We start from the raw sequence: 13058 nt of genomic DNA, 5'->3' as shown, positions 1-13058 counted from the left end.
ACTCAACTCTGACAGAGTGATCAATCTGAAGCATTAACTGTGTTTATTTTCCCCATAGATAATGTGAGTTCTGCTGAGTATTTTAATCATTCTCTGTTTTTATTTATAATATTTCTTGCTACTTCACAGCCTTATTTTTGTACTGACATTTTCAGCCTAATTTCTGTAGCCTGCACTGGATTAGACAGTCACAGATTATGCTTCCACTTCCCATTTACCCTTTCTGCACCTACATCAATGGGTAAGTTTATAAATTCTATTTTTACTGTTGTAACTCTAGTGACAGACAACTCATCCAGTAACTATCCAGATGTAAATCACGCCACACTCCCAAAGGACCATAGGTTGCTCTCCCCTTTGAGAGAAAGCTGACTGGTGATGATTTAACCTGAGGGTCACCACACCTCAGGCGAGTGGCAAGGTTAAACCATAGAACCACTACAGTGCAGAAGGAAGCTATTTGGCTCATCAGGTTTGCACCGACACTGTGAAGGAACCTACCTAGGCCCACTCTCCCGCCCTATCCCCGTAACCCCAACTAATCTGCACTTCACTGTACACTAAGGGGCAATTTTATCATGGCCAATCCACCTAACCTGCACATCTTTGGACTGTGGGAGAAAACCAGAGCACCTGGAGGAAACCCACGCAGACTCGGGGAGAAAGTTAAAACATTTTTTCAATTCTCACTTTGAGTTGCTAACTGTGGAATTGTTGGTCATTCTTTCATAGAACCACAATTCCTGTACTGCAGAAAGAAGGTATTCGACCCATCGAGTCTGCACTGACCCCTTTGAAAGAGTGCTCCACCCATATCCACTCCCCCGTCCAACCCAACCTCTCCTCATAACCTAACCTGCACATCCCTGGAGACCAAGGGGCAATTTAACATGGCCAATCCACCTAACCTGCACATCTTTGGACTGCGGGAGAAAACCGGAGCACCCGGAGGAAACACACGCAGATGTGGGGAGAAAGTACAAACTCCACAAAGTCACCTGAGGCCAGAATTGAACCCGGGTCCCGGGCAATGTGAGGCAACTGTGCTAACCACTGTGCCACCGTGCCACTCTCAAAGGGGAGAGAAGCCTGTGGTCCTCTGTGGTGACATTTCATTTTCATCTCTTCAGACAGAGGAAAGAAATTATATATTCCACAAAGGTAGGTATCATTCATGGAGCTTCACAAGTACTTGAAACTGTGGTTAAATGAATAAAAACTGGTATTCACTATTAGATATGTATGATAATGCAAAGTTTTAGCATGCAATTGAACAAAGAAACAGGCATAGATTTTCACATTTCCTTTTGAAAAAAATGAAATCATGGCATATTTCTGCATCTAGAATATCACATTCTGGGTAAATTAGTTATTTTATTTTATATGGACAAGTATAGGCAAATCTTACCTGCTACAAAGTCACCAAATCCAATCGTTGTCAAGGTGATCACTACAAAATAGATAGACTCCAAAGCTGTCCAACCTTCTATATGTTTAAAGATGATGGCAGGGATAGCCACAAACAACAGGCATCCAAACAATATGAATATAAAAGTGGAGATTACACGAATTTTGGTTTGACTAATCTTCCATTCCTGCAAAAGAGGGGGAAAAGATTCTAAAAGGTGTCATTGTTTTCTGTTCTCCTGAGCCTTTCTGAACATTTTTATCTCAGGACCATGGATCAACAGACAATGAGTTGAAATTCTGTGTTGCTCATGCCTCTGCTACAGTAGCTCTACAGCAAGAAACTGCTGGCGGCCATGCTCCTGCTAGAAGATTCCACCCACCAAGGCTTTTTAGGATCACTTCTCTTTGGGATTGGCCTTGAGCAATGCCTGAAGTGATTCAGTTTCAATAATGCCTCCAGTGGAGAATTGGAATGTTTGGAAGCTCTTTTTCTGGGCTGATGTTCCATTTCCTTTGTTCACAATTGGAGTAATTAAATTAAACAGTAGTTTCCTGTGAATCCTATTAAGAGAGACAGACTGCCTTTAAAATCTGGAAGGTAGCTGGAACATATGCTAGCCTCACTGCAGTTGGACCCCGATAGAGTGTTCAGCCACTTAGTAGCACATGTGTTATGTTCCCAGTTGATGTTACTTCTAATCCCAAGATGGAACCTGGATTGATAGATCCTTGATAGAATACGTAGATGAACAGTCACAGGACTGCCAATGAACTTTTAACAAAAGAACAAAACATTTATTAAACAAGAAAAGAATGACTATAGTGCACTCCTCCTTCACCCCAGTTATACCCTTGCAAAGATATACAGATTTACTAGGATAACACATGTTAAAAATTGTATCTTATACTCTAATGTTCTCAGTAAGTACGTGGTCCATGTAAACAATTGACAAACTCTGATCAGGCACACCAAACTCTGGAACCAAGTGATAGATGCCACGCAGAACAACTTTTGTGGATTTCTCACCAAATTCCCACCAGATACTTACCAAATGGTAAGCCACTGGTCTCGCTGGAACGCTGGGGTGGGATTCTCTGATCCTGAGGCTAAGTGTTGACGCTGTCGTAAACGCCGTCGTGTTTTACGACGGCGTCAGCAGGCCCCTAGGAGGAGCAATCCTGCACCGCACCAGGGACTAGCACAGCACTGGAGAGCCTCACACTGCTCCAGCTGCCGATACTGGCATCAGAATGGGCATCATGGGTCCGCACATGCGCGCTGCGGCCGGCGAAACTTTGCGCATGCGCGCTAGTTGCCTTCTCCGCGCCGGCCCCGCTGCAACATGGTGGAGAGCGACAGGGGCCCGGCACGGAGGAACATAGGCACCCACCAGGATAAGCCCGCCCGCCGATCGGTAGGCCCCCCGTGGAGGCCCCCCCTGGGGTCGGATCCCCCCTCCCCTCCACCAGGCCGCCCCCTGCAACATGAACGCCAAGGTCCCGCCAGGTAGGACCGCACGTGAACGGCGCCGGCGGGACTCGGCCTAACTCAGTGGGCACTCAGCCCATCGCACGCGGAGAATTTCTGGGGGGGGGGGGCGCATAGAGCGGCCCCCGACCGGCATCGCACCGAGAATTGGCGGACCATTGTTGGGGCGGCGTCGCATGAATCACGGCGCCCCCCGCTGATTCTCCGACCCGGGTGGGGTCGGAGAATCCCACCCTTGGTTTTCACAAAAGGGTTTTCCAAACTTCACTCTTGAAGAACTTGCCTTCGAACCTTTCTCTCGATGTCTTTGCCAAGAATCCAACTCCAAGATTTCAACCTCTCCTTTTGTTATTCCTCTGTCCTGGATCACTGCGTGCATTCAAGCTTCCATGCAATCTCTCAGGTACCCAACCATGCCAACAAAACACCATTGCTTCACATGCTGTATTAAAGTGTCACCACACATTTTATCACTTCAGGTATCTGATGCGGGATTCTCTGTTCATAGATTATCATAGAATTTACAGTGCAGAAGGAGGCCATTCGGCCCATCGAGTCTGCACCGGCTCTTGGAAAGAGCACCCTACCCAAGGTCAACACCGCCACCCTATCCCCATAACCCAGTAACCCCACCCAACACTAAGGGCAATTTTGGACACTAAGGGCAATTTATCATGGCCAATCCACCTAACCTGCACATATTTGGACCATGGGAGGAAACCGGAGCACCCAGAGGAAACCCACGCACACACTGGGAGGATGTGCAGATTCCGCACAGACAGTGACCCAAGCCGGAATCGAACCTGGGACCCTGGAGCTGTGAAGCAATTGTGCTATCCACAAAGCTACCGTGCTGCCCTGATCCTGAAGCTAAGTGTTGACGACGTTGTAAACGCCTTTGTGTTTCTTGATGGCGTCAACGTGGCCTCAGGAGCAGCGATTCTGACCCCTACAGTAGGCCAGCAGGGCTCTGGGGCGACCCATGCCGCTCCAGCTGCAGATCCCAGCGTCAGATGGGTGCTGCGGATCTGCGCATGCGCAGTGGAGGCCGCGCCAATGCGCGCATGCGCTGTGGGACCGGCACGATTGCCGTGCATGCGCGGTGGCTCCCTTTTCCGCGCCGGCACAGACGCAACATGGCATAGGGCTACAGGGGCCGGCGCGGAACAAAAGAGGCCCCAGCCCGAGAGGCCAGACCGCCAATCGGTGGGCCAGGCCACAGTGGAGGCCCCCCACGGGGTCGGACCCCCTCACCCCCTACCAGGCCGCCCCCGAGATCCCGCCGGGTAAGACCACACGTGGACGGAGCCGGCGGGACACAAGTTTTATTTTACGGCCAGGGGGGCCCCGTAGAGTGGTCCCCGACCGGCGCTGCGCCATGGACTGGAGTCGGGGCAGCGTTGTGCGATTCGCGCCCATCCCGGCGTTTCTCCGGCATGGCCTGGGCTGAGAGAACCTCGCCCCTGACTTCTCATCTATCCAACTTTAAATCTGGTTCCTGCAGCTGTCCCTTTAGCTCAGAGCCCTTCCTCTGCTTTTTACTTTCATTCTTCTGAGCAAGAGCTTTTTCAACCTTATTCGTTGTTCATGTGATATAACAGTCTTCCTGAAACATTTTATCCCCACTCCCTTGTTTCTGGGACTTTCTTTTGTTCTTTTGGGAGATCTGCGCATTGCAGTTCCCTTGTCCTGTGTCCAGCTTCTCCTGGCTCAAGCTTACAACTAACTCAACAGTTCTTTCTGTCCCAAAGTGGCCATTGGTTACTCAGCAGCAGTCTAGATTTTCTTTAAACCCTATTTGCTTCCATGTCGCAAAACGTCAATACCATGCAGGCATCTGAACCAAACTGAAGTCATTAACCTTTTCAAATACAGAAACACTAAAATTAAACGTACTTGAAACAAAATCTTGGGAGGGATTCTCCCATCGGGCGGCTAAGTGCCGACGCTGGCGTAAAAACGGGAGTGTTTTACTCCGGCGTCGGCGCCCGTTCCTGCACCCCATTCTGCGGCCCACAGTGGGGTAGCGCGCCGCTCCCAGCCTGAACCAGGTTCCGTTGGGTTCGCGCATGCACAGTTGGGCCGGCGCCAACTAGCGCATGCGCAGTGGCCTTCTTCCCCGCGTCTGCCCCAACGCCAAATGGCGCAGGCCAACAAGAGCCGGCACGGAGGAAAGGAGGCCGGGGGACAGAGAGGCCGGCCTGCCGATCGGTGGGCCCCGATCACGGGCCAGGCCACTACAGAGGCCCCTTCCGGGGTTGGACCCCCCTTCCCCCCCCCACAGGCCAGCCCTGGCCCCTTCAATGCCAAGGTCCCGCCGGCTCAGAGGATGTTAGAACAGCGCCGGTGGGACTCGGCTTTTTGATGACGGCCGCTCGGCCCATCCGGGCCAGAGAATCGGCGCGCCGGCCCGTGCTGGCGAGTCGGCACATACCCCGACTGGCACCGCGCTGAACACACGGCCCCAGATTCTCCGCTCTTAGAATCGCGTCCCGGCATCGGGGCGACATGGCGCGATTTGTGCGGCCCGCCGGCGATTCTCCGACCCGGCGGTGGGCCGGAGAATTCTGCCCCTTATTTCTAATACCCCTGAAACAAATATAGATTATTTTAAATTACCTCTGTTTCCTGACATATCACAAATCATGACCACCCTGCCCAAAAACAGATGTAGACCAATTTCCAGCCCGATAAATCCATTAGTTCTAATGGATGTTGTATATGAGTCTGCTATCAAGAGAGGGACAGCACAGGAACAATGGTGACATATCCTCCACAGTATCAACTAGATAATCTCAAATGTAGGACACACAGAGAAGTTGTAAACCCACAACTGCAAAGGTTTGCCCATGCAGTTTCACGAAACAGCTCAGTGGAAGACTCCATTAGGATCTGGTGACTGACTTGAGTTTGGAACTAATGCATACCAAAACAAAATCCCCAAAATGAACGGCCATTTTAACGCTTCTAGACATTACTGTGCAAATTCAGTAGATAGGTTAATAAAACAAACTCCCTCTGTACTTCACTGAAGTGTCAGCCAAGAATGTATCCAATCACACAAAGGCTGTCCTTCAAACTTGTAAAACACATAAAGACAGACCACCACATTTACGTAAGAACTAGGAACAGGAGTAGGCCATCTGGCCCCTCGAGCCTGCTCCGCCATTTAATGAGATCATGGCTGATCTTTGTGGACTCAGCTCCACTCTCCGGCCCGTACACCATATCCCCGAATCCCTTTATTCTTTAGAAATTTATCTCCTTCCCTCTTGCCAGAGACATGCAGAAGGAGCAAGGCCATGGTTTTGCATGAATTATAGGTTTCCTCACAGTGCAGGACCACTATGCATAATGATGGCCACTGATTGCACTGCATACTCTTTGCCTGCAAGGTCCTTATCAAAACTCGGCCGCATTCATCAACCAAAAGGGATCCCACTCCTTCAATGAGCCGCTAATAGCCACTGCAACACACATGTGAATGTCTATCATCCTGTGAATAATGTTTTTTTAATTCTGCAACAGTACACTGATCCACCAGTGTTGAAACCAGCACAGCAAGTCAAAGGCTGGCTACTGGGTGACAAGGGTTAGCCACCCATGGCATGGCTCAATACTCTGATCTGCAACAAGCAATTTTATGGAGCACAGCATGAGCATCTTCAGGCAATGTTTCTCTGGCTGGACTGCCTATGAGGACCCCTAGCTGAGATGAGGATTTAGGATAGAATGCTGCTTGCTGCACAAACTGACCATTATGAGGGAACTGCACTTGCCATCACCTATGAGATGAGAAGCTGAGGAGAAAAAGCATGAGGAGGGGAGTGAAGAGGGAACTTTGGGCATCCTTTGATATTAGATTTTGCACTGAAACCAGTTTAAAAACTTTAGTTCCATTAAACTGGGAGAAGTTACAGAGTTGCACAGTTCTGACTGGGGAAAACAATTGTAACAAATATTACAAGGCTTCTGCCTCTGAGGGACCAGCTGCCTTGGCGTGAAATTTGCAGATGTTAAATCTCAAGGTCTGTTTTTAAATGTGGGACGCTACTATTTGTTATGGCTCCAGCCGATAGCAGCAGGGAGGGTTGATGGCTAGCATCCATGCCTCAACAGGAGCCATTAAACAGCAGATGAGGAAGGTGATTGATGGCTACACCCCAGATATCGCTCCACCGATATCACTAATTACAAGACGCACACAGACATGCCCCTCGGTGGACAGGCTTAGGGGCTCAATCTGGTGAGCAGACGCACATCAGGTGGAGGCAAGAACATCCAATGGAGGTAACAATCGGAGGTCTGCTGGATCCCAGGACACAGCTGAGTCCCAGTGAGATGCCGAGTCTCTGGACAAGGTTCGCCCAGAGCTGATGCAGATGATAGGGCACAGCTGAGAGGTTCAGGAAGGGGTGTCAACGACATTCCAACGACTGCAAGGAAAGAAAGGAGTAGTCCCACAGCTGCAAGCACAGGAGATGGTGCCAACAATGTATGGTACTGAGGCCAACACTGCTAGGGTGACGACCGCAGTGGAAAACCTGGAGCATGACGTCTGCATTTTGAGTGTGGCGTCTGAGCCATGGCTTAGTTTGTGACGGCCATGGCTGGGGGCCTCGACATCATGTCACAGTCACCGAGGAATGTGTCCCAGACACAGGTGGACATTGCCGAGGCACTGCTGAGCATGGCCCAGTCACTGAGGACCATCGCTGAGGGTGTCGACACCTTGTGCAGACAATGGGCAGGCTCCAGGACTGGCACCACCAGATGACTCTGGAGCTCACTCCAACTGCCCTCCATCCCTTGGAGTCTCCCAGGGCCCTATGGACACCGTCAAGGAGGAAAAAGGGCTGGGGGCCAACCTGGGGTCTGCCACCAAGGAGAAAATGGCGGTCTCCAGTTCTTCCGAATCGCCCTCCTGACCCTGATGCCTCTCAAGGGCAGTGGGCATAACAGGATGGCACAGCGACCCCAGTGATACCAGTAGGTCGAATGGGAGCCCCCTGGCTCCAGGCCGTCAAAAGGATGTCCGCCAAGGACATCAAAGGCCACAGGGCATGGAAAGTGGCAGGCTGCCTCCACCGCTGATGTGCATCCTGGGGACACACCTAGATGTAGCACTAGATCATGGAAAATCGAGAAGAGTGAGGAGCACTGATTGGGCACTGATTGGGCACTGGGGGGGATGGGTCATTATCCGTAACTAGGGGGAATGGAAATCTTTAACAATGAAATGTTCACTATTAAAACATGTCACACCTATATGTAGAGCCTGTCACATTAATCTTCACAGCGGGCCTGCCTGCACTCCCGCCCCCTGTTGCCCTTCGTCCCTTTCCCCCCACCCCCCAACCATCCCCCCTCCCAGAGCACAGTGGTCCAAGATAGAAATCCTCCCACGCAGATCCCGTTCAGAGGATGAGAGTGAGCGCACTGTCAACAGAAAGACAGGTGTCATATTTCAGCAGAAACTGAGGAGCACCAGAGCTTTCCTTACAGCGAGTTATGATCATCTTTCTGACCCGCTGACAGTGCCAACACAGGCCCATCACACTGGAGTGATGTCACGCATACCCTTGGAAGGTGGAAAAGGGTGATCAGGGAAGGGGAGGTGTGATGGGGTAGGGGGATGGGGAAAGGGGGACTCGGGGAATGGGGGAGGGATTGGGGGTAGAGAAATAGGGAGAGGGGGAGGGGTGTGGGAAGGAGGGAAATGGGGGCATGGGGATTGGGCAGGGAAGGAGGGAAATGGGGGGTGGTCTTCAACTGACGGACACAGCCTCTTTCTAGGAGAATCTGGGGACGATGAGGGCCTCACTGGTCCTCCTGGCATGTCAAAACCTTGCTGCTGCCAGTCATCCATCCTCTAGTTCCTCCTCGGATATGTCCTCCAGACCCACCTGGACTGCCTCCTCCTCCTCCTCAGTGGTGGCCTCATGTTCCCCCGCCTTGTCCTGCTCCTCCTCCTCTTCCAACATGTTGTTGCGCTGTTGTGCAAAGTTGTGAAGGGCACAAGAGATCACCACAAAGCAGGACACTCTCTGGTGAGTGTACTGCAAGGCACCACCAGAGCGGTCAAGGCATATTGAGTAGCCCGATGCACTGCTCAATGACAACACGGGTGGAAACATAGGCCTCAATGAATCGGGTCTGCGCCTCAGTCTCAAGCCTCCGCACCAGCATCATTAGCTATGATCTCAGCGGGTATCCCTTGTCCTCCATCAGCTAACCCCTGGTCCTCAAAGACACCAGGAATCCCCAAGTGCCCAAGGATGTAGCTGCCATGCACGCTTCCAGGGTAGTGGGCACATATGTGCATGATATGGAAACAGTCGTCGCACACACTCTGAGCATTCAGGGAGCGAAACCCTTTCTTATGAATACAGGACATTCGCTGATGCCCCTCTGCTCGCAGGGTGACATGCGTGCCATTAATCACCCCCTGGACCTGGGGCATCTCGGCAATGGCAGAAAATCGTGCAGTTCGTGCATATTGGTGGGCCTGGTCCAGCTTGAAGGTGATATAGTCCAATGCTCGGGCATACAGAGCAGCAGTCACCTCCTGGATGCACCTGTGTGCTGAAGATTGGAACAGGCCACACAGGTACTGTTCAAGCCCTAGATTTTTTTATTGCCCATTCCTAATTGCCTTTGAGGGGGCATTTAAGAGTCAACCACTTGCTTGGAGTCACATGTAGGCCAGACCAGATAAGGGTACCTTCACTGAAGGACATTAGTGAACCAGATGGGTTTTTACGATAACTGGCAGTGGTTTCATGGTCATCATTAGACTTATAATTTCAGATTTTTTATTGAATTCAAATTTCACCATCTGCAGTGGTAGGATTCAAACCCGGGTCCCCAGAGGATTACCCTGGGTTTCTGGTTTGCTAGTCCAGTGACAATACCACTGCACCACTGCCTCCCCAAATGACCCCATGGCATAGAAGTTTAGAGCTGCAGTGACTTTCACGGCCACCAGGAGTGGTGTCCTCTTCCCCCACAGGGTTCCAAGTCCACAAGGACTTGGTACATGTGCCACACTGTCTCCCTGCTATTATGCAGTCTTCCGCAGCACATGGTGTCTGTCAGCTCATTGAATGGCCAACAACACCTGTACACCCTGAGTCTCCCCATGTGGATCCCCCCTCAGTCTGATGGGCGGCTGGGTCTTCAGGGTGTGTGGTGACTCCCTACACATGAGGTTCCACCTCCAGTCTGCGTTGCTGCTGCTGCCTTCCATGGTGTCTGCCCACCTTGGCTGCCACAAGCAATGCGAGGGAATCAACTCCAGAAAATATAGTTATATCGGGAAGGGATTGGAGAAGGAGGGAGACTGACAATTAGATAGAGATTTCATACTGGGACCATCAACTTCCCAAGCCTCCCCTACCTCACCATGGCTGTCCCTGCCTTCTCTCAGATTGCCATCCAGTGAGCCAGCTGTACTGGCAAACCTTGATCTGCACACTCACCCCCAGTCACATCAGGGGCCCCTAGACACCAGACCCCAGACCTCTGCCAGGAACATTGGGGAGGCTGTACGCAGCTGCCCCCCACTCATCCACAAACTTACCTTTTGGTTGTGAAAGCATCCTCGGTGCTGAAGCCTGCTCTTTACTGTGTGATTGTTGATAGCTGCCTCTATGGTGCTGATGCTGCTAGAGTTCGGGCACACTGTTCAGGCTTCAAAGTTTGCTGGACATCCAATGCATTAATAATCCTCTGAGGCATGTGTGCCCTCGAGGAGGCACTTGAGAATTCAAGAGCGTAATGTGCTCTCACAACCTATAAGGCTAATTTTTCAATTGAAATAACCTTCAGCTGTGCAGCTCGAGGCTGCTCATAGTCAAAGGGAGTGAAATTGAATTTCAGGATTGAAGCCGCAGCAGGACTCTGTCCTGGGAGTGTTTGGTGGGACAGACAGGCTGTAGCTGTGGTTGCCCCTGTTATGGGTCTCCACAATATTAAAAGCCCTTAAGCTGCATGCCGGAAAATGGAAATGGCTACTCACCTTCTCACTTCCCACAGTAGCCATTGCGCCAGTTCCCGTTTTTGAAAAGGAGTACTGAACAATGCCTGCAAGACTTCTCAGTGGGAAGTCAGGTGACTCCCAGCAGACTGCTGCTTTCGGCTTAATTCTCCTTAATGAGCTTGAAATGAATGCAAATGAAGATTAATTATATTCTCCCCATTTGTGAGCTTGATCCGGAACTTGCCATCGAGAGCGGGCCGGGTGAATTTCAAAATGGTTAACGCCAGATGCGCATCTCGGTATTGCCCTCTCCCGCTATTCATCCAGAATGCCCTGATCCTCTCCAGGTGCAACCCGGTCACTGAAACGCTTCTAAGGTCTTCTGGGGCGAAATTCTCCTACCCGCCCCGCCACATTTCTGCGCCGACCGGCCGGCGGGAGTCTCCGTAATACCGGCCGGTCAATGGGGTTTCCCATTGTAGGGCAGCCCCACGCCGTCGGGAAACCCCCCCCGGTGCCGGCAAAACGGAGACTCCCGCCGGCGGAGAATGACGCCCCTGGTCTCTGAAGAGGGTACTGGCTCAAAAACAAAATTTGCCAGCAACCCTTGGATGACAGAATTTCTGCCACCAGGAATCCCCCATCCCATGGAGTGAGTGCCACTACCCAGTTTCATGCCTAATTGGTCCTTAATTTGCCAGGTTCTATATGCTCTCCAGCTACTGGGCAAGACAACTGTCATCTGCATTTTCCCCATGAAATCTTCAGTCTATGGGTGGAATTTAATGCCCTCCTCTGAGACAAATTGGTGGTAAGGAGAGTCTTTAATCGGATGGATGAGTGGGGACCCTGACACCTTCCCGCTTATGTGATTGATCATGAAAGGCCGCTGCAAATTGGGGTTCTTAAGTGCGCAATTAATGCCCATGTAGGGGCCTTATCTGACTGCCACTGGTGCTCATTAAGAGCGGGTGGGGGACTCACCATGTGGGAAGGCCGGAAAGCAAACCCAGTTGGAGTCATTACTGAGCGCTCCCTTGACTCTATTAAATGCTGTCGTATATATTATCTGCTACCTGACTACCTACACAGATCCCAAGAACTGCCCAAATATACATAAAAAAATAAATAAATACACTTAAAAAGTATAAATGTGCACCTTTCTCGTTCTAGTTCTACAAAGTTTCACCGGCATTCAATTGCCAAAAGGTGTTGGAACATTAGCACACTTTCAATATAACGATTTACTTCAACATTTCCATGGTGGTGACTGGTTGTACGGAATACACCTTCATGCAATATTAATCATCCACGAACTCCTGCGCTTGAGAATCAGTGCAAGGAGACAGAAAAAGGGCATTTTATACGACTGTACAGACAAAAACAAATTTTTTTTAATGTCCTTGTGAATTACAAAATGCAGTGCAGCAACTTTCCAAAGCTCATTTGAAAGCACCTTCCAAACCCCCAGTTTCTATCATTAAGAAGATCAAGGGCAGCAGGCAGGAGGTGACAATACCACCTGCAAGTTCTCCTCCAAGTTCCCCACCATACCAACTTGAAAACATATCGCTGCTGCTTCAATGCTGCTGGGTCAAAATCTTGGAACTCGCTCTCTCTAACGGCACGTAAACCACAAGGATTGCAACGGATCAAGAAGGCAGTTCACCACCATGTTCTCAAAGGCAATGAAGGATGGGCAACACATGTGGCATTGCAGTGATGCCCACATCCCATGAGCAAATAATAAAAAAATAAATAAAATATGCTCTATTTTCATATTTGACGCCTTGCCCCAAAAATGATCTCCAAAATGTAACTGTATTTCAGGCTTAAGCTTAAAGAAAACTAAAAATTGCACATGTATTCTATAATTTAACAAACGATGCTAGACGAACCAGAGGGAAAACATTTTGCCACTTGACTTTGGAAAGTCATTCAATGGATGGGAAGTACTTTGGCCCACCTGGTAAACCAACTATGGTTTGTTTGAATCTGTGGAGAACTTAGACTGAATAGCTGCCCTAAATCAAATCAACTATGCCTAATCTACGATTTGAAAAACATATGACTTAAAACTAAAAATAAATGTGTTTCAAGTGTGGATAAAAGGAAAATGTAAAGGTGGGAATGAAAGCAGAATTAAATATTAAAGTGTAGATGGAGTTTTAATTGATC

At 50.0% G+C, this 13058-nt stretch overlaps 1 protein-coding gene across 2 annotated transcripts in view; it reads right to left on the bottom strand.

Annotated features, from left to right (window-relative positions):
• Nucleotides 1-13058, bottom strand: part of kcnk2a (potassium channel, subfamily K, member 2a) — a 239589-nt gene that overhangs the window by 42429 nt on the left and 184102 nt on the right. For both annotated transcript variants that reach the window (XM_072509102.1, XM_072509113.1), the window contains one exon: nt 1409-1595. In XM_072509102.1, the coding sequence (XP_072365203.1) occupies nt 1409-1595 (187 nt within the window). The remainder of the gene's footprint in view (nt 1-1408; nt 1596-13058) is intronic.

This window comes from Scyliorhinus torazame, chromosome 1 (genome assembly GCF_047496885.1).
Source record: "Scyliorhinus torazame isolate Kashiwa2021f chromosome 1, sScyTor2.1, whole genome shotgun sequence".
In the NCBI taxonomy this organism is placed as follows: Eukaryota; Metazoa; Chordata; class Chondrichthyes; order Carcharhiniformes; family Scyliorhinidae; genus Scyliorhinus; species Scyliorhinus torazame.
Note: the sequence above shows the minus strand (reverse complement) of the source record. Positions and strands in the feature narration are given on the sequence as shown.